Raw genomic sequence first — 25,210 nt, 5'->3', positions numbered from 1 at the left:
TAAATCTCATATTGATTCCTCTAGTGGGAAGAAATGCTCCTTCAAGGTCCAATATGCAGGTTTTATTACCCCTGCAAGCGTACAGTTTCTGCAGCACCGTATTTACACCCAGGGAAGAAACCCCAAGCTCTGTTCATCTCCAGCTCCATACAGAGAGAAATTATCTACAGAAAGCGGAGAAAATGGAGCACAAAAGCACATGGCATAGCAGCGTCTGAATGATGTATTTGGCCTTGGCGCTGAGGGTGTTCTGTAACTGAGATGAGAGGCTCTGAACACGGCCATAAAAGCCTTTCGTCGCCGTCGGGTGAAAACCTCATATGTCCAAAACTGTTACTTCTCAGGATTAAAAAATAGCTAATAAAGCAGATCTGTAGGCTCAAAACGCGTCGCGGTTTGACGTGTTTTGAGCTTGTAGATCTGCTATATTTGCTCCATTTGAGTGACACTGTAGTATGATAAAGTAGGGAATTAATTTACGAACAAAACGATAAAAAGTATACAATTTGGAGATAAGAGGTTTCTGGCCGACAACAACGATTTGTAGGATATCACAACGGACGCACTTGATACACCTGATATTGAACCTGAATGGCCATTTCGTTACCACTCCGTTATCCTGTAGAGTAGACCCTTTTCACAGCAGACACTTAGGTAAACACAGCTGATGGTATTAACATAAATTGTCTTTTTTTCACGTCCATATCTGTTCTAATCATTATCAGCAATATTAAGATGCCAACTTTATGTCACCTCTAACAATGTGTGTGATCATTTATGTTTGTGTTTCATATGGTAAATGGAGCATTTATGTAGCGCCTTTTGAATCTAAAGCACTTTACAATGCGCATTACATTCGTGAAGAGGATTAGACTAGAGGGAAAAAAGGAGGGGAAAGTATAGACCCCTGGGGGACCCCCTGTCAACTAAGTACATAGGGTTTAAGTGGATATAACATTGCTGGTAGCTACTGTTGAATAGATCTTTACCCTACTGAGACTAAGCAAATATAGATTCAAGAGTCTAGAATGAGGCAACAGAATTATTTAAAGACAAATTTGCTTGGCATTTCAGGATTTTTTCCACTTTTATTCATCAAGGGAATATTTGTTGTATTAGTGTCTGAGGCTCTCAGCCAGTTAGCATGCCTCGGTCTGACCTCATGGTATTTTATTGTTGTCTATACGGGGAGCAAAGTTTTACTGGAAAGTAACGTTCAATACCAGCAACATCTCACATCTAGTTACTTCTCCTCTTTTTGAGTGACTTTTCACTAATGATTGTTAGTTTCCCTGTATAGCTTCAAGTTTCCCAGCAACTATATGAGGGCAAGTATTATCTTTGAACTGAATGGCTCATTTTATGGCTTTCTTCAAATACTTGTTTGAGGTTTTTCAGGCTCTCTTGAGTAATATTTATCGATTAGCTTATGTCCCTAATCATAATAACCCCACATGTATGGGGAAGCTGCTTTCCTCTAAGAACTCGCTGCATTGCAGTTCCCTAGACATCTACCATGAATAAGCAAAGTCGCTGGGGTCCAGTGTGTTAGCTACACAGCTGATGTAAGAGTGAAACAAGTCTGTTTTTAGCATTACATTCTGCCCACGTCCAGTCGGCTCTCTGCCAAGCCAGATGTCTAAAAATGGAGACTAGTCTAGCTTCAGGTGACTTCACGCCAACTCAGCAGGACACAGAAAAACACTCAAACGCCCCCCTCTCGAGGGGGGCGTTTGAAGGCCACCATAGGTACAGCACAGCTAAGTAGAAAATCAAGAAACACTCAACCTCTCGAGGACAGCTTTGAAAATCTTCTCATTAAAATGTAAATATTATGGCACTTTCATTTTTATTTCATAGTACAGTCAACAGGAAAATGGCATAAGAGAGAGAGAGAGAGACAGAAATGGTGGCATGCAAGCAAAGTTTGACAGCCGGCTAGAAGCTGGCCTGAGGTGTTGTTATGACTTATTTTGTGGTTTGTTAGATTGTTTCCTATATGTGCCAGATGGGAGGGGTTTGTAACATGGGGTGACTCATCAGAAAACATTAGATAATCAAAGGGAATGCATTTGAAAGTTAATTTGCTATTTTTTTAAAATGACAACCTGCCTTACCTGACATGATATGAATTGTCCTGATGTTTTTAACCCCACCCGACTAATAAAACAATCACTAAAATGATTTACGAATGCTATGATAAAACCGCAATCCGTATATTTTAATGAATAAAACAGTATTTTAACCAATCTTTACAGTAAAATACAATATCTGCAGTGGTTGGAGGGGGTCTCCCTATACTCTGGGACCCTATAGTCCCTATAAATTGGGACCCTATAGCCAAATTCCAATACCCAAATATCTGCTCACTCACTCACTCCACACTCAGTCCTCCAGCTTAACCCAGAAATAGTTTTGTCCCAAATGGTAATTTGCTTTTGGAGGAGCGATTGTCTCTCCAAGCTGCTTGGAGCGTCAAACAGCGAGTGTACATGGAGTGTAGGCTTCAGCTTGTTCTCGTCCTCTCACCAGAAGTGCTGACTGAGAGCAGGGTTTGAATCTCATGGTGTTAAATTTGCATTCACTACTTACGGATTGACGCTTTAACCGACATATTGTACCAAAGACCTAAAGTGTGACTGAGTGTGTGGGAGTAAATGAGAAAAATGAAAGTATCTTTGACGTGTCCCTACTCTCTACCGCCAATTACACCAACTGAGTTACCAGTCAAGCAAGTACAATTGCATTTCCCATGGAAGGTTGGACACCAGCATAGAAACATAATATTATGTTGGGTAAGTCCCACCAAAGGACAGCAGAAGCCTTTGTGAAATAGACATTTCTCTGTAGTTCTGCCACACTGCCACTGAAATGTGTAGAAATATGGAGCACTTTAGACATGGAGGCAAGATGAAAGCAAGTGGGCGGAAAGAGAAACAAATTGTTTGTTTAATCACACTTGCACGCACACATGCATGTATACGGTTTATTAAAGGCACACTTACACATATATGTATACTGTATACTCTATGCATACACAGGCATATTATGCACACAGAATAAGTATATTGAACACACACGCGCATGCACACACACACACACACACACACACACACACACACACACACACACACACACACACACACACACACACACACACACACACACACACACACACACACACACACACACACACACACACACACACAGGACCTCCAGTGCTGGGGTCTGGCATTGGCTGTGGGAATGGACTTTGCAGCAGCTTACCTTCCCCAGCTTATATCCCAAAGCCGAACCCAATAATTATAAGTAAATTACATGGAAACCACCAAGCTAACCTTAGCACAGCATCCAGGGACACGCACAACCTCAGACCACTCTACCCTTCCAGAACGGCCCTACCCACCCAGGGGTTACTGTCGAATCCCGAACGTTCCCAATCCCATTTCAAAATGGCTCCGGGGCCAGACTGTGTACTGTCTGAAAGGAGGGTGATAAAAGTATTTCATATTTCAGTGTCTAGCCCCAGAGCGGTAAAGAAGGCTTTTTGACTTAAAAGCAAAGTGAACAGTCAGTTGGCTTCAGTCATTTTTCTTCATAAATCAGACCACAGGAAAGCCAGGAGTGGGATGAGGTAATGTTAATGCCCAGGAGGGCATTTAGGGGGTATGTGACACTGGAGGGGTCTTAAAAACGATCAATTGGCAAATACAATAATCAGTTAATGCATATCCATCCGTATACTCAGCGTACAAATGGATACATGTATTAATTCCTATGCATTGGCAATATACTGTATACAGTACGAACCGGCGACCTTCCAATTCCAAGACGGCCTCTCTACCCACTCAGTTACAGGAGGTTAGACCTTTTGACAATCCCGTGGGGTTTCAGCTTCACCCAGCAGTTGGCTGTTCAGTTGGTAATGATGAGCGCGCAGGGGAGCACTGTTAGGGTTTAAAGGACAACTTTGTTTTTTTACAACCAAGGTTTATGTTTTAGATTGTAATTAAAGTAAATAAAAGATGAGTGTTAAAATTTTAAAATGTACTGCTTTCTATAGTTTTAGCAATTTTCGTGATCTTACAGTGGGCGGGGGGGGCATTCTGTCCGGTGGCTAAATATGTATTTTTTTACACAATAACCTGGTGTTTTCTTTATTATTATTTACAGTAGCTCTTCTAGCCCCCAACAACTCACATCTGGCCATCAAAGACCACAGGACCTTTTTTATTGTGTAAAAAAGGCATATTTAGCCACCGGACACCCCCGCCCACTGTAAAAAATATCGCAAAAATTGCTAAAACTATAGAAAGCAGTAAATGAAAAAAAAATAACACTCATATTTTATTTACTTTAATTACAAGCTAAAATATAAACCGTGGTTGTAAAAAACTAAAGTTGTCCTTTAAGAGTGCTGCTCAGGGACACTTCACCATGTAGACATGGGCTGACCGGGAGGCAAACCGGTGACCTTCTGATCACCACAGACTCTCAACCCACTAAGCTATGGCCGCCCCAAGCTTCCCCTATGTTTCCACACATCTAATTTAATTAGAATTACACTGTCAAATTTCAGAACATTGAAACCAGATCAATCCAGCTACCTTTATAGAAATCTGTAATAGAGCTCATAGGCAAACTCTTCCGTTACCACAAGGGTGTCAGAGTTATCACATAACTGCTATGGTCTATAGAAAACACAGTATTAGCATTAAGACATTGGTGTGTGTTCAAAAGCGTCTATGCTGCAGCTGGTGTGCTAGTCTTTAAGGAATTATCCTCTGTGTCAGTATGAGACCAACCAAACCCATACTTGCCTTTGTCATTTCAATAATAGCAAGATCAGTTAAATGAAACCTACTGGTAGCCTAACAGTAAATCCGCTGCCTTCTCTCTAACGGGAAAATGGCATGGACTTTATCTCTCAAGAGGTACGATAAGCTTATTGTGTGGTTACAAAGAATCAAAGGTGTGTGCTTTCATACGAGAGAACCAAGAAAAAAAATCTGAAGAGGCTTTTGCCTTTTTTATTATGATTTATTTATTTTTGAGTGTAGATAGACAGGAAACCAAGGGCAGAGAGAGCGTGGGGAGAGAGACGAGACCCGAGGAGAAGCATTCGACCCTGGGTCCTTGCAACTCACAAGAAGCATGTGGTCACTAGGTCAATGCACTAACTGGTTGAGCTACCAGGCAACCAAAGCATTTAGGCTTTTTCACTAAAGGTATTTCAGCAATATTGACTCTCTACACAAGAAATATTTCACCAAGTGATATATTTTTTGGATAGAGTATCACCACACTATGTTTGCTTGTTTCAGGAAAAACAACAAAAACAAGACTAGATTAAATTGCATGATACGGTTAACACTTTCTCCGTTTTTACAAACAAACACAGTCCTAATTGGTTGATATCACACAAACAATTCTGCTCATTGGCTACTGGCCAAGAGTTGCGCCAGCTGTCAGGGCTTACAGGCTTATACAGTATGTACATGTTGTTCTCTGCTCTCTTATTATTCTCTTTAAAGGCACAGTACACCTCAATGTAAACATGTCACTGTTTGTTCAGGGTTCCAAGGCAGAGAAAGTGGCATTCCTAAGATGACTGACCTCTCCCTGTTTAAGAGCTACATTACCTCAAACACATAGATTACAGACAGAAAACCTGCAACCTGCCTACTTCATATCTTTGTTATTGGCATAGACAGGAAAAAATCCCAGACCTAGACATTATGGCTAATATTAGTTTGGCTAGAGTAGCAAAGTTGATACTGTGAAAATTAAATGGCTGAGAAAACATAGGAATTAGGAAATGCCTTTCAAGCCATTCTCCATTCTTTAAACTCTGTTTATTTATTCACAGAGGAGTATTTTCCAAGTGCTCGCACTCTTTCAACAAATCCATGGTTCACATTCATATAGTTCACATCCAGACCATACCCAGTACAACCACAGTCTTCTACTGACAGACCCTGACCATTGCCACACATGATATGTGCCGCGTTCATGGGCTCTTCCAAAGTGGCTGTTAAAGATGCAATCCAGAACTTTCTTTTAGTGAATATAATGTTATTTCAACTTTTTTTTACTTGTCATATGACGGCATACAACTGTGGTGGTTTTAGGAAATCTCCCTAGTAGTCTTCTACTGAGAAATGTAGAGCCTGTGTTCGGGTTGGACAACTATTGGTTGAGAAAAGGTATTGCATGAAGCTACATACGGCACATCCTGTGTGTCCAGTCCGGTGCACCGACTGCTTCAAATAACGTTAACATAGTCAAACTAAAAAATGTGCTCCTCGGAGCACAGGTCTCCGCCAGTACTGTTCCTGATTAATCCTGTCTTACCTCACTTCAAAAGATATAAAAGATCGTTTGAAGTGACACACCTATTTATAGGTCTCTATTTCATCATGCGTCTCGACAGCCAATCAAAGCACACCCTTTCAACATATTGTCATGTGTCACGTGAAGCTTGACCAATGTTAGCTTGGTGGACACACGGAAGGACGAGAACGAAAACATAGTCTCCTGGCGGAGACAACCAGTAGGTGTCCTACCCAACACCAGGGACCACTTATATCTAGCACATGTGCTTGATATAAGATACATATAGATATAGATAAGATACATACTCTACGGATTGGTTAAAATAATCCATGTATCCATTTTAAAGCATGGGTGCCTTCACTTTTTTGACTTGAGTTCTACTATTAAAATTGCCAGCTCAAGGTGATCTACCACTAATGCACGTGCGCACAACTGTTTCAAAATCATTGAATGCATTTATTTAAAAGTTACAACATTATATTACAGACACAACAGAAAACAAAATGGACAATTACATCAAAACATTACAAGACAATCAATGTTTCCATGTACTGTATAAAGCGACCCCAAACCTCCTGAAACATTTCTTGTTTGTCCCTAAGTATATATGTGATTAATATGTGTGAGGTACGTATAAAGACAGTTCCCTGAACCACTGTGCAATGCTTGGTCTATCCGGCCTCTTCCAGGTCAATGCTATTACTCTTTTAGCTTGTAAAAGACAAATATCTATGAATATTCTCTCATTGCGCTTTATTCTGTGTCCAACTGGATAGAGGCCTGACAGAAAGAATTTAGGTTCTGGTACAATGTTAATTAACAGTATCCTTTGTATTTCCTGCCCAATCTCCCTCCAAAAGTCCATCAATCTTGGGCATGACCATAAAAAGTGGAACAATGTGCCTCTATCTTCACCAAGGTAAAGTTACTCTTAGTTACAAATTACTCATGGAATGTAACACAAAAGTATAATGCATACCTACAGTCACATGAATTATGTGCATAATGCACCACTAAACTCAGAAAAGAGTTTCAATGAGCCATGAAACAACAGGTGCCTAAAAAAGCTCAGTTGTAAGAACAGAGTCTCTTTCTACTTTCTCATCCACGTAACAACACCAAATAACACTGCTTGGGGTCACAGGAAGAAAAAAATTAATAGTTGTGCCTTGCACAATCTTAACAGGTAGCCAGGCTACAATAAAACAGCTAATTTGCAGGAACAGAGTCTCTTACTATCTCATCAATAAGATGGCAACACAACACCAAATAACACTGTTTGGGTTTACAGGAAGAAAAAAATAAATAGTGCACAATCTTAACAGGTAACATAAAACAGCTCAGTTGTAGGAGTCTCTTACTCAAGTGACTCATCATTACCACCAGTGACCAGTCTCTCACTCAAGTTATTATTCCTACAAGTTTGTAGTTCCAGCAGGCATATAGAAAGTTCTCTCTCTCTTGTTGACTGTCCCTTCAATTCCCTGTGAAAACCACAAAAAGAAGCAAGGCTAAGAAACCAAAAAGTACACATCTACACAAGCAACATTCCATGGCTCATTATCCTATCAATAGGAGCGCGCTCTAATCCATGGTTCTAACAGGCGCGCTCGCATGTGCTCGCATACACACACACACACACACGCACACGCACACGCACACGCACACGCACACGCACACACACACACACACACACACACACACGTATCACATCACAATCACAAGCCAATGCGAGCCCACAAGTCCAAACAAGCGTATGTTGTTGCGTATTCCCTCGTCTCAGCGTCCAGTTGCCTTGCCTGTAATTGCTCCAAATGTTCCACCAGCACCATCATCGCCTCGTCCGCTCCCACTCGCCAGTCCTCTAGCTCCAATAAGCGCATTTGGGTTTCGTTTGTACCCGCCTTCAGCGTCGCTAACTCTTCATCGTGTCTTTGCAGCTGGCGGTCCACCTCAATGCGAAAACTTGTGATTTCCTCCTTCATTTCTTTTTTAATTTCTTCTTTAAATTTCTCCATTTTGCTCCTCCTATTTTGCCGCACAAATCGAAGAACCATTTCTTTCAGTTTCGTTTTTTCCATTTTTTTCAGTTTTGCCAGTTCCCACCTGATGTTTTGTGGGAGCTCTGACTGCTCCAGATTGTACTGAATAACTGTTAGCTTGCATAATGTCTTCAGACTAGGCCTCAAATCTAACATGAACAGTTTATCAGTGCGAACAGGCGCTGAGCACCAACCGAAGAATAATCGTTTTAATCCTCCAAAGATGATGATACGATCTCCCACCATGCAACATAACATTCTATACATTGAAAACGTGCCTTTTCCTTTGGGTTCCACCTTTCCAGGAGAAGGTCTCTGGATTGAATTTCCACAGATCCTTAAAGTCCTTGTTATTGCATTGGCCACCAAATATGTACAGCTCTCCCTTAGGCAAAGGCTGAATGATCCCTGCGTCCTTCTGGAAGCTGCTGAAAGAGTGCAGGAGTGCTCAGCCAGCAGATGGTCTCTGTGTCAAACACACTAATGTTAAGCCATCGGTGTCTGCCCCCAAATACAAACATCTTTGTCCCGATGATGGTGGCAGAGTAACCCGAATAAGCAGTTGGTGGAGTGCCTCTGGTGTTAATTAAAGACCAGACCATTGTGGTGATGTCCAACTTGTAGATGACAGTGTATCCAGCCCTCATTCCATATATGGCCTTCCCCAAGACACAGGCTGAGTAGTAGTGCTCGTTCTCTGGAACAATCCCACAAACTTTTGGCTTGAACCATCTCTGGGTGTCGACATCAAATGCATAAAGAAATCCGACCCCCAAAATGTAGATGGAATGTTCGATCAGCATAGCTGACACCTGGCTCCAGCCGAGTATGGAGGGAACCTCAAGGTCACATTCTCCTCTTCCAGCTGTCATAGGGGGCAACATCATCCAGCACAGAGACACTGTGTTGAAGACATGCACTTCAGTCTTATTGAAGTGTCCTTCAAAGCAGTAGACCTCGTGTCCAACTACCACAGCATGATGGAAGTCATTATTTTCTCTTCCATTCAGATGTACCACCCAGTGAGACATTTCATTCACCAACACGAATCAGTGCTGATAACTAATTTACAAAAGGAAGTTGTAAGAAAGCTGGTTGATTTCTTGGTAAATCACGTTTGTACCTAGGACAAGTCATTTTAAAGGGGAGTTACATGTTTGTGATGAAGTCATTGCGTGATGACGTCATCAAAATAAGTAAATAATGCATTAGCACACAAACCAGTGATTCTTAAATTAGCAGCTGATGACATTTTATTTCAATATCACACACACACACTCAAAATTATGGGCTCCAGTAGTTAAATTAAGTTAAGAGTAGAGTCACTTTAGAATTCAGCAGGTGGTCACAGAGAACGTTCTCGGCGACAGAGATACTCGGACCATGAAGAGTTAGTGAGGTGAAGGTTGGCATATATTTTTATGGCAGGACATTACATTACATTACAGTCATTTATCCAAAGCGACTTACAATAAGTGCATTCAACATAGGTAGGCAAAGAAACTACTAATCACCAGAAGTCTTAAGTGCATTCTCTTCTAAAACAAGCGACTGAGAGTATACCTATCGCTAAGGTAAAAAGTGCAATATATCAGCTACCTACTTTCTTAAACAGATGAGACAAATAGGAAAATCAAATGAGCAAGAGCTAAAACAAATAAGTGTATCAAATAAAGAAGATCCAATAAAACAAGAGCTCGTACTACTAATTGACAACAAGTAGGCAAGGCTAAGAGGAAGGGTCAGGCTAGTGATTCCTGAATAGGTCGGTTTTCAGCCTGCAGCGAAAGATGGGCAGTGACTCTGCTGTCCTGACATCAGTGGGGAGTTTATTCCACCACTGTGGGGCCAGAACAGAGGAAAGCTGTGACCGTGTAGATCGGCCAGAAGGACCACTGAGTGACGAGGCAACCAGTCGCCCCGAGGCGGCAGACCCAAGTGGTCGGGGCAGGGGTGTAAGCCGCGACCATAGCCTGGACTCAAGTTTGGATTGTAAGGATTTAAAGCAGCAGTTATAGAGGTTCGTGAGAGTGACAGTTTGACGCTGAACTCTTATATTTTCTGTAGACAAGAGGTTCAGCTATAAATGTCTGAATGCATCGCACCTCTGTCCATTTCTCCGTCTTGTGCTAAAAGCCCAACATATTGCGTATGCAAGTCAGATGATCCCTCATATTTCAGGACTGTGTATGGAGCAGAGTTTTAGAAGTCAGAGAGCATCCATCACGCCCAGAGCTGCATGCTCACCCATCCATGCTGCACACAGCCTGAGTCACCGCAGGCAGAGAGGGACAAGTTGGCTGACTGTGTGCACAGAAACAGAGACACCACTCTCCACCTCTCTCTGAATCAAGCTGCCTCTTCTGGATGCAGCTTGATTGAGTCAGGCAGTTCTAACCCTGTCTGCCTGGTACACAGGTCAGAGAGGCTTCTGTGTGTGTGTGTGTGTGTGTGTGTGTGTGTGTGTGTGTGTGTGTGTGTGTGTGTGTGTGTGTGTGTGTGTGTGTGTGTGTGTGTGTGTGTGTGTGTGTGCGTGCGTGCGTGTGCGTGTGTGTGTGTGTGTGTGTGCATGTGTGTCTGTCTGCACGTGCCTGCGTTCCTGCTTTGTGTGTACTGGGTTTTGTGTTTGTGTGTTCATCGTGGGGGCATAGCTATTGTGTTCTGCCTTATATGAATTCATCTCCGTCAGTATTCTCTGCCTCAGAGCTTGGCAGCTTCACATACACATACACAAACACACACACACACACACACACACAACGCTGCATGTAGGCAAATCTATACAACCATCTATACACTCATGGCACACACACACACACACACACACACACACACACACACACACACACACACACACACACACACACACACACACACACACACACACACACACACACACACACACACACACACACACACACACACACACACTGTATATATATACATGCAAACGCACACATCCTGCCTCCTGGAGCGTAACCATGGCAACGGAGTGGCTGCTCAGTAGGAGCAGGGATGGGGAGAGAGAGAGAGAGAGAGAGAGAGAGAGAGAGAGAGAGAGACAGACAGACAGACAGACAGACAGACAGAGAGGGGGCTGTATTCATCCCTTCTTTTTCTCCTTCTATCTTTATCTGTTCCTGAATTGATGCATCATTTCATCACATTAAGATGATTAATAGTCACATGTACATATGTACAGTGACACGGTAGCAGTAATTCATTATTATTCATTACATAATATGTTTCATATGTGCATCAAAATGTACACACGTTTATTAACACAAACCTCTTTGTGTATGCATGTGGGGTGGGGTGGGGTGCGTGCGTGCGTGCGTATGTGCGTGCGTGCGTGCATGCGTCTTTGCACAATAAGCACAATATAATAACACCACATTCATCCCAATAGAAACATGGACAACCTCCTTCACTGCAGCACAAACCCACAGTGCATACATGTTAAACCACAGGCACAGAAATTAAATACATATCCATAAATGTCATCTCATACCATACATATATAGAAACATCATATGTCCAAAACTGTTACTTTTCAGGATTCAAATACAAAAATAGCAAAAGTAGCAGATCTACAAGCTCAAAACAAGTCGCTTTGCGCCTCGAGCTTGTAGATCTGCTTCTTTTGATACCTTTGTGTGACGCTGTAGTAGTGTAGTATGATCAACTAGGGGCGTTAATTTACATAAACACAAAAAGTTAATAAATGGAGATATGAGGTTTCTGCCTGACAGCAACGACATGCTCCTCCCTCTACATGTGAACATGAAACATAGATGTGCACCATGTCCACAGGGGACAAACAGGCATATGGTGACACTCAGGTCCAACTCATCACAGAACCAAGGACGCTATCACCACTGCAAGGACTACAGTACCCAGAGGGCATTGGGGGCAGAGGCACAGACACAGAGAGGACTGACACAGCACAGCTTAGGTCAGATTCAATGATTGATTGGTGAATGATTGGGAGGGATGGTGGTGGGGTGGCGTGCATTACAAATCTCATAGCCAATATCAAACAGGAGACTTTGTAATTACGAGGTCGATGCACTATCCGGTCAACTACCAGTGCAGAAATCTGGAATATCTTATTGTCCACCACAGAAATGATCTACTAGAGTTCAAAAGGTTGAAAGTACTGCTTTTTTCCCCCAAATGAACAAAGTGAATACTCAATTATGGAGAAGAAATGAATGGTCCTTTGTTTCCCCTCTCAAATGCTAACCACTTTCAATCTGGCGTTTTTCTTTCCTTAATCGCAAAAATTGCAGATCTATGAGCTCAAAACATGTCGTGATGTGACACATTGTGAACTTGTAGATTTTTGCTTTCCGTTGTGAGATTTGTTATATCATTTATATAGGGCTTGGGTGATTAAGAAGTGCACGGTTCACGTGTCTTTGTTTAGAGCATAATGTGGAGATATCCACACACTGCAAGCTCCATTTACTGACGAGGAACCATACACTCTAGCAGAGCAGCTGTGTTGTGTTGCTTATTGTCAACATAAAATGTGAAAACAGCAGGCTCACAACACGCTATCTCCATTACAATTACTGCTATGCAGGCCTGAGGGGTTCGACGGGCGTAATGACGACGACATGAACACGAAAAAAGAACAGGTCGATGACCTGTAAATCAGTGTCTGGTCTTCAATGTTTTTTTTCATACCAAGTACCCCTTAGATGAGAGAGTAAACAAATTGTGTTGCATATGTATCATTTTCTTTTGAGAAACATCTTCATAAACAGCTTCAAAGCTACCATGTTGGGCTGAATGTCTCATCAATGTCTGTTGACCACTGAGAGATTTGAGGCTAGCCTGGACGTATTCCACAGGGGTTTTTCATTTAACCCATTCAAACCGAGAACGCATCTGTGTAACCAGTAACCACTTTATCCATATTTTATACTTTGGCAATAAAAAAATAGCAGGTATACAAACTCATAGCGCAGCACCGAGTGCCGCACTATGAACTTGTAGATCTGCTATTTAAAAAAAAATCTTGAACATTTTGTGCAAATATTTGAATATATATATAGTTTTAAATGGAACATTTTGCTTCTGGGGGGTCCCTGGAACTAAATATTTTGAGATGGGGGTCGGCGGGTCCTTGACAATAAAACGTTTGAGCACCACTGATATAGTAACATACGTTTTCAGAAAACTGCTAGGATTTGGAAGACATTTGTATAATCGGAACCTCAGGTCTAAATTTGTTACCAATGGAATAAACCTGCTTCTGTTATGGCCTTTATATCAAACACACCCTGTCATACACAGTCTGTAGCTCCCATGTCTAAAATATATAAACTGCACGCGGCCACATGCAACACGCAACACACACACACACACACACACACACACACACACACACACACACACACACACACACACACACACACACACACACACACACACACACACACACACACACACACACACACACACACACACACACACACATACACACACTTACAATAATATTGATCCTCTCAGTGGTGAGAAACCAATAGAATTGATGGAAGGATAAATGTGGAATTGAATTGAATCTGTTCCACTTTCTCTCTGTCTGAAAAGTTTAACAGGGAATGAATGCGGCTGCATAGATGAAATGATTTAATTTAGTTTTTCCCTTTTTATGTATAGGTGAAGGGGTTTTACATGCAAAAAAAAAGGGTTGAAATGTCTAATAATAACAGGGACATAAAACATGTGGAAATTATTATTATTATGAAAGAACTGAATGATTTATTGTTTTAACATGTTTGGACTAAAGTAAAGTATAAATACAGTATATAAAAAACTAATCTCAAATCAAATATCCACCCTCTTTCTTCCACTCAAATGTCTTCAACTTCAAAAACACAACCCTCCGGCCCCAACCCTGAGTCCCTCTGAGCTTCAGAAGACTGCTCAGTATACAAGCCACTATCTCCATGCATCATCAGACACCTGGAACCACGATTACTGTGCATTCTGCTGCAGGGAACACTTCAAACCAATTCACTGTGGCCAATTATGGTCTAATAGTCTGAAATTCACACCCACACACACGTGGCCGCACAAGCATGAATGATGGGTTTGCCACACGCACACGCAAGCGCAAGCACACACACACACACACACACACACACACACACACACACACACACACACACACACACACACACACACACACACACACACACACACACACACACACACACACACACACGCGCACACAATGAAGATTATGTACATCATTTAGACGTCCATGCATTTGTCATTTGTGTTTCCAGTAGGGATTGCACAATTAATCGAAAAATCGTGATTTTACGCTTCAAATTTATGTGATAATTCTGAAACGTGGCAATTAATTAAAACATCTTATTAGCCCTTATCTCTTCAACCTTACATAAGGGGTTAATAACATAACGCTGTACAATCCACCTCTCCATCAGGCTCAATAGAATCACAGAAGCCATTACATAACATAATATGGTATGTAATGGTACCCTACCCATAAGCACAATGAGCAACAGAGACTTGAAGAAAATTATCTAAAACAAATCAAATGAAAATGATTACCAATAACATGATTGATGTGCGGTCCTAGTTTCCAGCATGTAATACAGTTCAGAGAAGACCCCAGAGACATGATGAAAATCTTCAGTTACAAACCTAAGGACACCGCAGTTATGATTTAACCACCAGAGTGATTTCACAGAACACTTTCAATTGGAAATCAGACTAGAACTGGTACAGTGATGTAATGGCTGGTGTTTTGAACATTTGACCTCACAATGGTGCAATACTTTTGTATGTAGGCCAGTGATGTCAATAACAAAAAAAATGACGAGACACATTCAAAAGACCTCCGAAAGTAGAGCGGTACCATGACACTGCTGACTTCCAATGTCTGAACATAAGCATGTCCAAACAAACTAAAACTAGGCCACACTAAGATATCATAATGGCATTAATTAACATAAATAACAGGCCTTTGCACACCTGAAGTCAGTTGGCAGCAGGCGCTTAGTAATGGGACAGGACAGTCAACAGCTCCCTATAGAACCAAACATTGGGTTTTGGTTTTCGCTTATTTTTGGCTTATTTCTTTTACGTATTGGATTAAATACTTAACAAAGGAAAGTTAGGATATGAAAAAAAGCATTGGTGTAGCCTTACATAATTCCTTCAATTGTAGCCTCAAACTACAATGAATATGGAGGTTGTAAATAAAAGCCATTTGCTTGTCGACTAGTGCTCGGTGTTCTCACGAGGATTAAAATGTGTCACATTTGAATGTTTTCAGATACACCACCACCCACTCATCCCCCACTCTCTCTCTTACAATCCCTTCCTGCCCTTCCTCTCTCCATATAGCCCCCCCCCCATCACTCTCATCCCTCTATCATCCTCTCTTTCACTGTGTGAGAGGCATAATGTGTGGGTAGAACATCAATAAGCCTGAGTGAGTGCAGTGTGTGTGTGTGTGTGTGTGTGTGTGTGTGTGTGTGTGTGTGTGTGTGTGTGTGTGTGTGTGTGTGTGTGTGTGTGTGTGTGTGTGTGTGTGTGTGTGTGTGTGTGTGTGTGTGGGCGACAGCTGCAATTTGTAACCTGTGTCTTCATATGTGTGAGTCATTTACTGAGAGAGACAGAAAGTAAAGGATGGAGGCAGAGAGCGAGAGAGAGAGAGGAGGAGAAGAAGAAGAAGAAGAAGAAGAAGAAGAAGAAGAAGAAGAAGAAGAAGAAGAAGAAGAAGAAGAAGAAGAAGAAGAAGAAGAAGGTGGGGAAAGAAGGGAAAAGAAAGAGAGTGAAAGAGTAGATGATGATGATGGAGAGAGAGAGAGAGAGAGAGAGAGAGAGAGAGAGAGAGAGAGAGAGAGAGAGAGAGAGAGAGAGAGGATATGTTGACCTGATGTAGACCCTGACCCTCTCAAATCCAATCACATAGAGGTTGATTATTCAAACCACTGCCAATCCCTTCCACAAACTGCGGGGGCAGATATGCTTATCAGTGCACAAAACCTTAGCTGACACGGTCAGCCACAGTGACGGATTTAGCAGGCAGGGCATCAGGGCACTGTTCAAAAGAGGCCCAATGACTGTTTCAAGGATACAATATTAGCTGTTTTGCAGATGTGGATGGGAACCTGTGAACTTTCTAATGGGTAACACTTTAAATTATGGACCATGATTTATGGGCATAACATTAGTAACTACAGCACTCCCGCGCTTTAAAGGCAAATAAAACAGATGTGATAAACTCTTATTTTATAAATGGTAAGTAATAGAGGTAGATACTTGTATACTAATGCTGAAATCATATGTTAATCAACAGTTGATGAGTGGTAGATTACATCTGCCATTACATCTGTTTATTACATTGGTTTTTCTCATATGTTCCTGGATAATTAACAGCCTGTACTTTAAATATTTACATTCTAATGTTAAAGTAATGTCTCAGAATGTTATTTTTTTTTGCTCAGTTTGCAGGTTTCCTCCCACACCACAGACCTCTACTTCAATGTCATCTAAATAATAGACGATCCCCCCGGCTGCGCTGACACTTCACTTTGACACGCCTCATCTGCCTCATGCGACCCCATGCATGCATGTGACACGTGAACTGAGACATTGATTGAAGACATTCCGCAAGCGTTCATCAGAAATCTCATTAGAAAAGTTATTCTCATCAGTTGCTGGGCGTAGCCATGAAAGAGTTATTAAATTAACTGAGTTTGTAAATTAGTTTCTGTTACCGCTCAGGGCGGCAGTGAACTGCTCCCAATGAGCAGGTTGGTGCCTTGTATGGTTTCCTCTGCCATCGCCATTGCGGAGTGAATGGGTGAATGTAATGCACATTGTAAAGCACTGTGGATGAAGGCGCTATATAAATGCATCAATTACAGTAGCTACTCTGCAGTATATCGGTAGAAACTCTCTTATAGTTACTATGAATTAGAGTTACTGCAGCCTGTTTGATCGGAGCTTGACACCTCTCTGGTGTTCTGGGTCAGCTCTAGTCTTGTATGCCAGTGGTTCTCAAACTTTTTCATGTCAAGGACCCCCAAAATGATATGTATTTGTCATTAAAACATATAAATATTCAAAGATTATGACAAATGTTCATGATTTTTTGCTGGGGACCCCCTGGTAGCCCCCCAAGGACCCCTGGGGGTCCCCGGACCCCACTTTGAGAACCAATGCTGTATGCTACAAATCAACAAGCCTTTAATTACGCTGCCTTGCATATAACAGCATGACTCCATGCTGATCCCTACAATGTGTGAAATATCTGCATGAGCATTGAGCAGTGATCCTCCAACACAGCTCTATATGGGCTAAACAAGCTATCAATCAATGTCTGCTTCACCTCCTGCAGATGAGAGGAGTGAGGGATGTAGGGAGGAGTAGGGAGGTGGGAAGAGGGGAGGAAGGAAGGAAGGAGGTTGAGAGGGGAGGGGAGGAGGGAAAAGAAAGATAAACTAGGTCTCTGCCAGATCAGGTAGGTTATTGTGGGCCAGCAATGTTCGCCAATCAGGATGGAATATGAAAAATCAAACAGATCTGTCTTGATCACATGACAGATAGTGTGTACCGATTTGCGTGGAATTTGGATAAAATCTGAAGGTGTAATATAAAAAAAAATGTTTTACATAAGTCGGCCTCCTGGTGGCGCTATAAATGGCAGATGTGAAAAAACGTGAATTGGCCTGTTATAGCGCCACCATGAGGCTGATTTAAAAAATCTCAAGTGCCATTTCTTCCTCGGCCTAGTGGGAATGTGCGTGCAAATTTTCACGGACATCGCACGCTGTGTTCCACCATGATTTAAGGCATTTTGTTCAAGGCAAATTTCGGCCTGGCGGAGACAATGATGGAGAGAAGAGGGATCGATAGCGAGAGAGAAAGGAAGGAGAGCGCTAGGGATGGATGGAGTGTAGAGGGTGGTAGAGGGTGAGAGTGTAGAGGAATGATGGAGGGGACAGGGAGGAACGGAGGGAGGGATGAAGGAATTGGAGAGGGAGAGACGAACGAAGGTGAGGAGAGAGAAAAGGAGACAAAGAGAGAGGGATAGAATAAAGCAAGGAAGGGGTGAAAGAGAGAGGTCAGAGAGAGAGAGGGAAAGGGGGAGGGAGAGAGATTCACACTTCTCTCTCAGCTAGCTCAGCACACACACACACGCACACACTCACACGCGCACACACACACGCACACGCACACGCACACGCACACGCACACGCGCACACACACACACACACACACACACACACACACACACACACACACACACACACACACACACACACACACAAACACTCTGTGAAGGATACACAGGATACTGTGAGGGGACAGAACATATGAACTCCTCTGACACACTGTAATATGTTACAGTCTCTGAGGCTCAGAACATTCACTGCTGCGTAGAGCCCCAGAGAACAGGCAACTTCAATGTGCAATTACACACACACACACACACACACACACACACACACACACACACACACACACACACACACACACACACACACACACACACACACACACACACACACACACACAGGCATATTGCAGAGCTCAGAACAATGATAATCACTAAGGCAGAATGTGACATTGCTGCATGCTGCTGAAGGTGATCACCTGTGCTTGTAATCTGCCCCGCCCACTTGGTGCAGCACAGCTTAGCAGGCACACAAAGGAGAACGCAATGACAACACACACACACACGCGCGCGCGCGCGCACACGCACGAGCACACACACTGCTAGCTACTTTACTGTACTGCAATGTAGCCTAATGGCTTCTGTTTTTGGCATGTCAGATATTTTAAGAATTTGTCAAAAACCTTCAAAGATTTCAATGCGTCACAAGCTTGTAGATTGGCTATTTTCGCTATTCGTCATATGATAAAATATAGAATTTATATATCCTATGGACAATTTAATAACCTGCTCTCAAATCTCTTATTTAGTTGTTTTTGTGTTTTATATCAGCATGTGTCTTAATTGTTGATTTGTATGTGTGTAATTTCGACACAATTGCAAATGAGGGCAAACCTCAATGCTCTTTTGGAGAATAAATAAAGATTTCAATCAATCAATAAATCAATCAATATATGGCTTAAATATTAAATGTTGACTTCAGTTAAGCCATTTGTTGTTGAGTGGTTCTGAACTCTGGTCCTGGTAAAGAAAGGCATTCACTCTGCTATCCCAGGACCAAGCTAGTACCTGAGTAGATGGCAGCAATGAAGGTCAGGAGGAGGATTCCCAAATCCCAGGACTGGAGTTAAGAACCATGTATTTAGTATAACTACAATGAAGGAAATAATAAAGTATAATGATAATAATAATAACAACAACAACAATAAAACATAATGATAGTAATAGTAATAGTAAATACTAATAATAAAGCTTCAAACTGAAATGTTATTTGGGTTAACAATCAAGATTCTCCTCTCAACACCCCCAAATTAATCTCAGTTCATTGTTAATTAACATTCCAATTAACACTTCCCAGAAGTGAGAAGCAGTGAGACTGCACAAACAGACTAGAGGCGTAGTGTCACACTGTGAGCTAATTGTGCCTCAATAAAAGAACAAACTAATTCAGGCAACAAACGGCTCCCACATAGAGACTTCTATTGCAAAATAACGAAGGGGCGTCAGCCTCTCTTGAGTCGATACTGTCACTGCAAAGTCACCTCTGTATCGAGCTGTAGCTCATCATAAAATATAGGGGCTATAAAGATGGTCAGAGATGACAGAACGATCTAGGGGTGTGGGTGTGAAGGTTATACAGGATGGCTGGTGGAGCTACTAGGATAAACTTGATGGGGGACAATAGAGTAAAGTACTGCCCACTAGGGTGCAAAGTATTGATTAATTCATGAATTGATAGTTGATAACCTTATCGATCGTTTAATCGATTAATTGATAAGCAGCGTTTTTTTAGGACCAAAAGACAAATTCTTGTCCGAAATCGAAAACGAGTGCAGAAACATAATTGCCTTGATGTATGTATATAACATTAACGAGCGTCAACGAGCATCAGCTGGACACAGACACAGACACACACACACACACACACACACACACACACACACACCTCCCCTCTGCAGTGCTCTATCTATGGAGTCTGTCTCATTTCTCTCCAAAAGCCCTTGAATATGATGGAATATGATTAAGGATTACTGTGATTATGGTAAACTCACATTTGATATCACACACAACAAACCTGTAACTTTCACTAGCCCCAAACGGCAATTAATCAATTATAGATTAATTGTTAACATCGTTTGTTAACATCCCTACTGCAACACCCTAAATGGACTACACCTTCATTTCAAGGACCCGCATTTATTGATAAAAAATAAATAAACAAAATAAATGATCTCTGGGACCCCAATCTATAAAAGAAATGTGTTCAAAATGGAACCAAAAGGCAAGGTTTCAGCCTGATCCAAGCCCCATTGGCCGACTGGCAGTGTTCACAAGACACTTGGCACTGATCGGTCCAGTGGTTTATGAGATTATAGCTCCAGACAAACAGACACATACACAGACCCTCCTAGAGATGGCTAGCCTCCTGCAGAGCCATATAAATAAGATGGACGTGAGGGGGGAAACCCATCGTAACTAATATAGACGCAAAGCCATGGGAATAGAGCAAAACAACATCACATAATATGTGATGACAGACCGCTGCAACTACATGGCGTGTTCCTGAAATATAGTTGGATAATTGCCTAGATGGTGATGACCACCATTGGTGTAATAATAACCTACTCACTCAGGGCAGGAAACGGTCTTTTCTTGTCCATAGACCAGACTGGCTCATATAAATCCCTAAATATAAGCATACGCTTTTACTATTTGTTAAAAGGAGAGTCAGCACACCACTATGTATTTTTCCTCTGTTGAGGTACAGTACTAAATCAGAGAAGCTACAATTTCAGAGTACAGTATGAAAAGGACCTCTCTCTACAACAGACCACTGGTTCTAAACATGAGGTCTGGGGACCGCCAGGGGTCATTGGGCGGAGGGGGGGTCCCCAGTTAGGAAGGGACCATATGGACTTAAAATAAGGCTGAGGAATCATATCAAATGAGGGTGTGGCCTAATGCAGTGGTTCTCCACCTTTTCAGGCCGTGACCTCCCAAAATAAACATACTTGAACTGGGGACCCCCCAAAAATATTCATATTTGAACTGTGGACCCCCCACCCTGATGGGCACCTGGAATCTAGGAGTTGAGGCATTCAAGTTTGCCTCTTTCTTATATTATTTGACAATTTGGCCATTGTTTGACCAGTTTTTGTTGATTACTTTTGATACAGTAATGGTCTTTTTGCAATTATTCTTTTTTGTACTAGGTATTAACACTTAACTGTCATCTGGGGACCCCCCAAAATCATGTGGGGACCACCTAGGGGTCCCGACCCACAGGTTGAGAACCACTGGCCTAATGCATTTCAAACTGGGAGTCCTTAAAATGAAATTTAAAAAAGCTTGAGAATCACTGCAGTAGACAACATCACTAGCCTCAGCAGAACTTCAGCAGAACATTTTCCACCACGGATGCTTGTTAGAGAGTTCTACATACAAGCGGGCTGACATTATGCCCAACAGGATTCCCTCTTCTCCGAGTGCCGCTGCCAATAATAAGAAACCGACACTTTGGAACTTTTCTCTTGTTGAAATGATAAAAAGACAGAGAGAGAAATGATGCAGAGAGCAACATAAACTTGTGGTTGGTGGTCAGAATTAGAAACAGGGCGGTAAAGTGAAGAACGAGGTAGGAAGCTGTCATAAAGCCTGATCATTCAAACAAACCTAATCACACAGACAGCGATGAACAATACTTTTGACCAATTTTCTTTTTGTATTGTTATTTACTATAATACTGTAGTGGTTATGACTGAAATATATTACAAGCTGATTTTAAATAATTTTTACATCGTGGGATGGGTCTGAGCGAGGATAAATCCCCACAAACACTAGGGGAAAGCCACGGTCCGGACAGAACATTACATGCTCTAACCTGTAACAGTTTCCCTGTAGCTATGCTAAGTTTCCTTTCCAGTGAATACCACATCTTGGCAAGCAGCACTGGTTTGATTCACTCACAGAAACAGAGATCAACTGTGCTGTCGTCTGTCCACCACCATTGAGGACATGTACAATTTAGACAATTACAATTTACAATTTAGCCATTTAGCAGACGCTCTTAATCCAGAGCGATTTACAGTAAGCAAGGACAACACAAGGTAATACATCAAATGAATTGAAATAGTAATCTAGGATCATAAGTAAACCAAGAACCTATCATCAGTCTAACAGTAGAATATCGGGGGAAAAAATCAATAATCTGTACATTGAAACTATACACACTATAGGATGCCAGGTCAACAATGACCTGGCATCTGTCCAAGTAACATGCTGCCTAAATTACATTTTAGCCTTTGCATAAGCCTGCAAGGTCGTCGAGGCTAGGGCGAAGTGCTACGGGCCATATGTTTAGGACTCGCCTATGAACAGTGTTTTCGGTTACTGTGTGTAAAGCCTTGGCCTACAAATGAAGGGAGTCTTCTATTACAATCCTAGTAGATCCTAAGGCATGTTTTTGTTCAGCCTCAGACTCCCTACAGACTATTTGATCAAGCTCTGTGTCCACAGGTATCACAATTCAAACGTACTACCAGGATAACTTTGCCGATTTTTTTCCCTAAATCTTATCATAAGATTATAAAGTGTTTTCCTTAAGCTGACGGTAATTTCCCAGCCCCAGTACAGAGAGCTCTCAACACACAGGATGCATCAGAAAGTGTTATGACAGATTTTCCACATCTTCACAATAGAACGATAGTTTCCCTGTAATAATGACCACCACCTGCTGTGAGCAATCCTTCAAATATATCCCACTGCTCTTCCTCTCACCAACTACTGGCCCTCTTCCACAAGCCACCCTCCCCCCCACCACTCCCCCCTCCATCACTCACCATCTGCAGGGGCCTCTTGCGCAGGTCTCTCTCTGTGACCAGACGTTCGTGGTCGGTGACGTAGAGGCCTCTCTGTGCCAGGGCCTGGATGACGGCCTCGTGGCCCAGCAGGGGCTTTGCGGCATCGCTCCTCAGGATGAGGCTCCCGGCGCGGCAGTAGAGGTCTGCCGACAGCAGGAGGCTGGACACGGGCGGCTTCAGGTGCTCCTGGTCGTACTGGTCTGTGTAGAACGGATCCCTGAGGTCCGCCGGGACGCTGTCTGTTTTTGGAGAGGAGGGGAGAGGAAGTTTATCTCTCACGTTGATGGGGGTTTCAGTTGACATACAATAAGGGCAACTGTAAAATAAGCATACAATTTCTATTTTCACCACTATAACATATAACTAAGGAGTTATATCTGTTCCTCTGCAGCAGTGGTTCTCAAACATTTTCATGTCAAGGAGCCCCGAGTTGATATGTATTTGCCTATTTGGCCGTGGACCCCCATCTGAAAAGATAAGAGAAGCAGATCGGCTTTTTTCGAATGGTCGAAGAATGAAATGAAATGTTTAGACTTTAAACTGTTCCTCATGTTGCTGGGGAGTGGGGATACCCAGGCACCCCCTCAAGAACCCCTGGGGGTCCCCGGGACCCCACTTTGAGATCCACTGAGTGGCTGAGTTTCAGTACTGGTTCCTCATCATTCGGTCCGTGCAAACGTGTGTTCTCTGTCAGTTTCCTGACTTGGGGTAGACTCCTGTATTTAATTTTCATCGGCTGTGGAAAGACCTCGCCGTTACTATAGCAACTGCAGCAGGAGTGAGAAACCACATCGATTCATCTATTCTAGCTGGTATCTCTGCTGTCTACAGCTCTCTGGGAACATCCCCTCTCTCTGCCTCATCAAAGGCACATGCTACAGGCGTGTGTGTGTGTGTGTGTGTGTGTGTGTGTGTGTGTGTGTGTGTGTGTGTGTGTGTGTGTGTGTGTGTGTGTGTGTGTGTGTGTGTGTGTGTGTGTGTGTGTGTGTGTCACACCAAGTAGGTATGGTGTGAGTACCTGATTCAGAAAATAATTGTGGGTGTGCATGCGTTTCACCCTCAGGCAAGTCTGTTGTGAGCAATTTTTTCTTTTTCCAGAGTTTGGTGAAGATGGAAACATAAGACTCTGTGGAGCATCATGTGTCTAAAGACAAAACAAACTCAGATGGCCTATAGATCCAGGTCAAGACCCACAATGTGGCTTGTGAGAGATGGTCTGAATTGTATATCTTATGTTGTCATAGAGATAACATTTACCGTACCCGCACCCGAAAGATTGTTATCTCATATCTATGGATGGCATAGCAGCTTCTTCAAAAGACACAACAACAACACTGAAGGCAGGCACAGTAGAACAAATGAAAATAAACGATTAATTAGTCACTGTCTGTTTCCAAGAGAAAGAGTTTTGATGTACAGCTAGTCTGGAGACAGACTGGAGTCTGCTGCCAGGGACTGGTGTAATCTGGTGCACATCTTAAAGTATTCAGACTCAGAGCAGTATAGACTAACATCTGGGTGTTGTTGTGTGCACACACGTGCCTGTGTATGTACTTTTTGTGTACATGTTTGTGTGTCTTTCTCTTTAAGTGTCTGTTTTTCTTTCTCACTCTGTCTTTCTGCCACCCTGACATCACTTGTTCTCTCTGTCTCACTCTCTCTCCCTGTCTTCCTCGCTCACTCCCTCATTCTTTTTCACTCCCTCTCCGTCCCCCTCGCAGCTCCTCTCTCTCTCTCCCTCCCTCACCCTTTCTCTCTCTCTCTCTGGGGGACCATGATGTATTTTTGGAGTCATCCTCCCA

At 42.4% G+C, this 25,210-nt stretch overlaps 1 protein-coding gene across 1 annotated transcript in view; it reads right to left on the bottom strand.

Moving 5' to 3' along the window:
• The window catches only part of camsap2a (calmodulin regulated spectrin-associated protein family, member 2a), a 91,507-nt gene that overhangs the window by 62,363 nt on the left and 3,934 nt on the right, over window positions 1-25,210 (bottom strand). Inside the window, exon 2 of the mRNA XM_084067156.1 lies at window positions 23,388-23,647. Within this exon, the coding sequence (XP_083923282.1) occupies window positions 23,388-23,647 (260 nt within the window). The remainder of the gene's footprint in view (window positions 1-23,387; window positions 23,648-25,210) is intronic.

The sequence above is a fragment of the Gymnoscopelus microlampas genome, assembly GCF_963454915.1.
Source record: "Gymnoscopelus microlampas genome assembly, chromosome: 9".
Classification (NCBI taxonomy): Eukaryota; Metazoa; Chordata; class Actinopteri; order Myctophiformes; family Myctophidae; genus Gymnoscopelus; species Gymnoscopelus microlampas.
This window is presented reverse-complemented; position numbering and strand designations above follow the sequence as displayed.